The 2,388-nt window shown below is 36.8% G+C and overlaps 1 protein-coding gene across 1 annotated transcript in view; it reads left to right on the top strand.

Moving 5' to 3' along the window:
* Positions 1–264: 264 nt before the first annotated feature.
* The window catches only part of HSD17B3 (hydroxysteroid 17-beta dehydrogenase 3), a 39,456-nt gene continuing 37,332 nt past the window's right edge, over positions 265–2,388 (top strand). Inside the window, exon 1 of the mRNA XM_023735845.1 lies at positions 265–473. Coding sequence (XP_023591613.1) covers positions 320–473 — 154 coding nt within the window. The 5' untranslated portion in view covers positions 265–319. The remainder of the gene's footprint in view (positions 474–2,388) is intronic.

The raw sequence follows: 2,388 nt of genomic DNA, 5'->3' as shown, positions 1-2,388 counted from the left end.
GGGAGAGAACAACTGGGCTGTCCTTTTGTGTGTGTGTGTGTGTGTGGAGGCTTTATCTTTTTCATTTTTTCCTTTCACTTCTTCACCATCTCCTCAACAGTAACAAAATCCCAACAAAGCTATAAAGATATTAGGAGGAATATTAGAAAGAATACTTTCTGCAAAAGCCTATAAATCAGAGGATTGTGTAGAGAAGTTACTCTAATCTACACACCCCCAGCTGGAACGCACCCAATGACTTGAGTGTGATGATAAGACAGGTCCCACAGCAGCCAGGGCCTAGGGCTAAGTGTGAAACAGCATCTGCTGCAGTTCAGGCATGGGAGAGTTTCTGGAACAGTTCTTCATTTTTGTAGGGGTGCTGGTGTGCCTGGTCTACCTGGTGAAGTGTGTGAAATTCGCCAAATGTATTTTCCTGCACTTTTGGAAAGTTTTACCAAGGTCTTTCGCGCAGTCAATGGGACAGTGGGCAGGTAAAGAAAGTTTTTCATTTCTTGTTGTCTGGTGTTTCTGTCTTATTATTTACATCTAAAAAGATATATTTCATCTTTTTGCATTGAGAGCAAAGGTGTAATTCCCTTGGATGGTTGTAATTTGGGGGAATAGAAGGCATGAGTGAAATTAGAATTGTCAGGAAAACAAGATGTGCGGCAGGAAGAAAATAACTAGGGAGAAACTTTACTCAAGTGTTCCCTTTGTTCCTGTCCTCTAATTCTCATTAACTGAGTTTTCCTCTTTCTGGAGTTCTCTGATGATACCGAAATATAAATAATGCAGAAATTTCTGCATCCTCGCCTCCAAATTTACAAAATCCCAGGGTGCTTCCATTTTGTTCAGTGTTATTTCAAATTTCTCAAATCTAAATAATTTTAATTCACTTGATTTTTTAAAAAGATTCTCCAATTCCTGTTATGACGTGAGGGTGTTACAAAATCAAGGCAACAAAGACCTACTTGGAATCATGCTTTCAAGGCGGTTAGATATGGAATCTAGGTCTGGTGTGTCCCAAATCTATTAAACACTCTTTCAAAAGGCAGCTTATCTACTGGAACCATCACGTGGAATTTCAGCCCATTACACTTAAGGTGAAGGGGATGAGGGTTTCAGCATTTTCTTGAATGAAGTGCTGTGGTCTCTGCTGGGGTTATTGTTTCCAGGTTGGGCACCAAGAAATCCAATGACTTAAAAAAATAATAATTGAAGCTACTTTAGAAATACCATCTCAGCCTAAGTAGGGAAGATAGTAAACAATCCCCATGAATAAGCCAGATAAAATACAGGACACACAGTTAAATTTGAATTTCAGATAAAACCCAAAACCACACTTGCTGTCAAGTTGATTCTGGCTCATGGCAACCTCATGTGTTATTGAGTAGAACTTCTCTATGGGGTTTTCTCAGCTGTAATATTTATTGAAGCAGATAGCCAGTCCTTTCTTTCGCAGCACCTCTGGGTGGGTTTGAACCACCAACTTTTAGGTTAGTGCTGTTGTTGTGTGCCATCGAGTCAATTCTGACTCACAGGGACCCTATAATAGTTAAGTGCAAATCATTTGCACCACCTAGGGACCTCTGAATGTCAGATAAACAACAAATAAATTTTTAGTGTATTATGTCTCAAATTTTGCACAAGACACACTTACATTAAAAAATTATTTGTTGTTTATCTGAAATTCAAATTTAACTTGGTATCCTGTATCTTTCATGGATCATGCTTTTGTTGTTGTATCTAAAAAGTCACTGCCAAACCCAAGACCACCTACCTAGATTTTCTCCTGTATCATCTTCTAGAAGTTGAATAGTTTGTATCTTATATTTAGGTCTATGATTCATTTTGAGTTAGTATTTGTGAAAGAAGTAAGCTCTGAGTCTAGATTTTTTGTTTTTTTTTTTTTTGTTTTTTTTAACTATAGATCATACACAAAAGCATCTCAATAGACTTCTACCACCCTAAGGGACTCTTCCTCAGGGGTATTCCGGCCTTCTTTGTGGCATTTGCTTCTCATTTTAAATTCATAAAGAATGGTATTAAGTTGTTATTATTGCAACCAGTATAGCGATATTTGTAAGTGCTATTATAGAAGTGAATAGATTTACTCTGTTTAAATTAAAGCCACTTGTTCACCAGGGGAGCCATTTGTTAATCTTGACTTTGTCTATATTTTTTAATATATTTAAAAATGTGGGCAAAATAAACATGAACTATATAATCTCAAAAGTTGTAAGGGGCAGGATGGGTGCATATAGGATAATCTTGCACTATAATAATAATCTCCCTCATGGCATCCCTGAAAGAATATCATCTTACTCATACTTAAATCTTTATAGTGACAGGAACTCGTTCATTCATAAGGCAACTTATCTCATTAAAGCTTTTTTTTTCTTTTAT

Source organism: Trichechus manatus, unplaced genomic scaffold (assembly GCF_000243295.1).
Source record: "Trichechus manatus latirostris isolate Lorelei unplaced genomic scaffold, TriManLat1.0 scaffold00082, whole genome shotgun sequence".
In the NCBI taxonomy this organism is placed as follows: Eukaryota; Metazoa; Chordata; class Mammalia; order Sirenia; family Trichechidae; genus Trichechus; species Trichechus manatus.
Note: the sequence above shows the minus strand (reverse complement) of the source record. Positions and strands in the feature narration are given on the sequence as shown.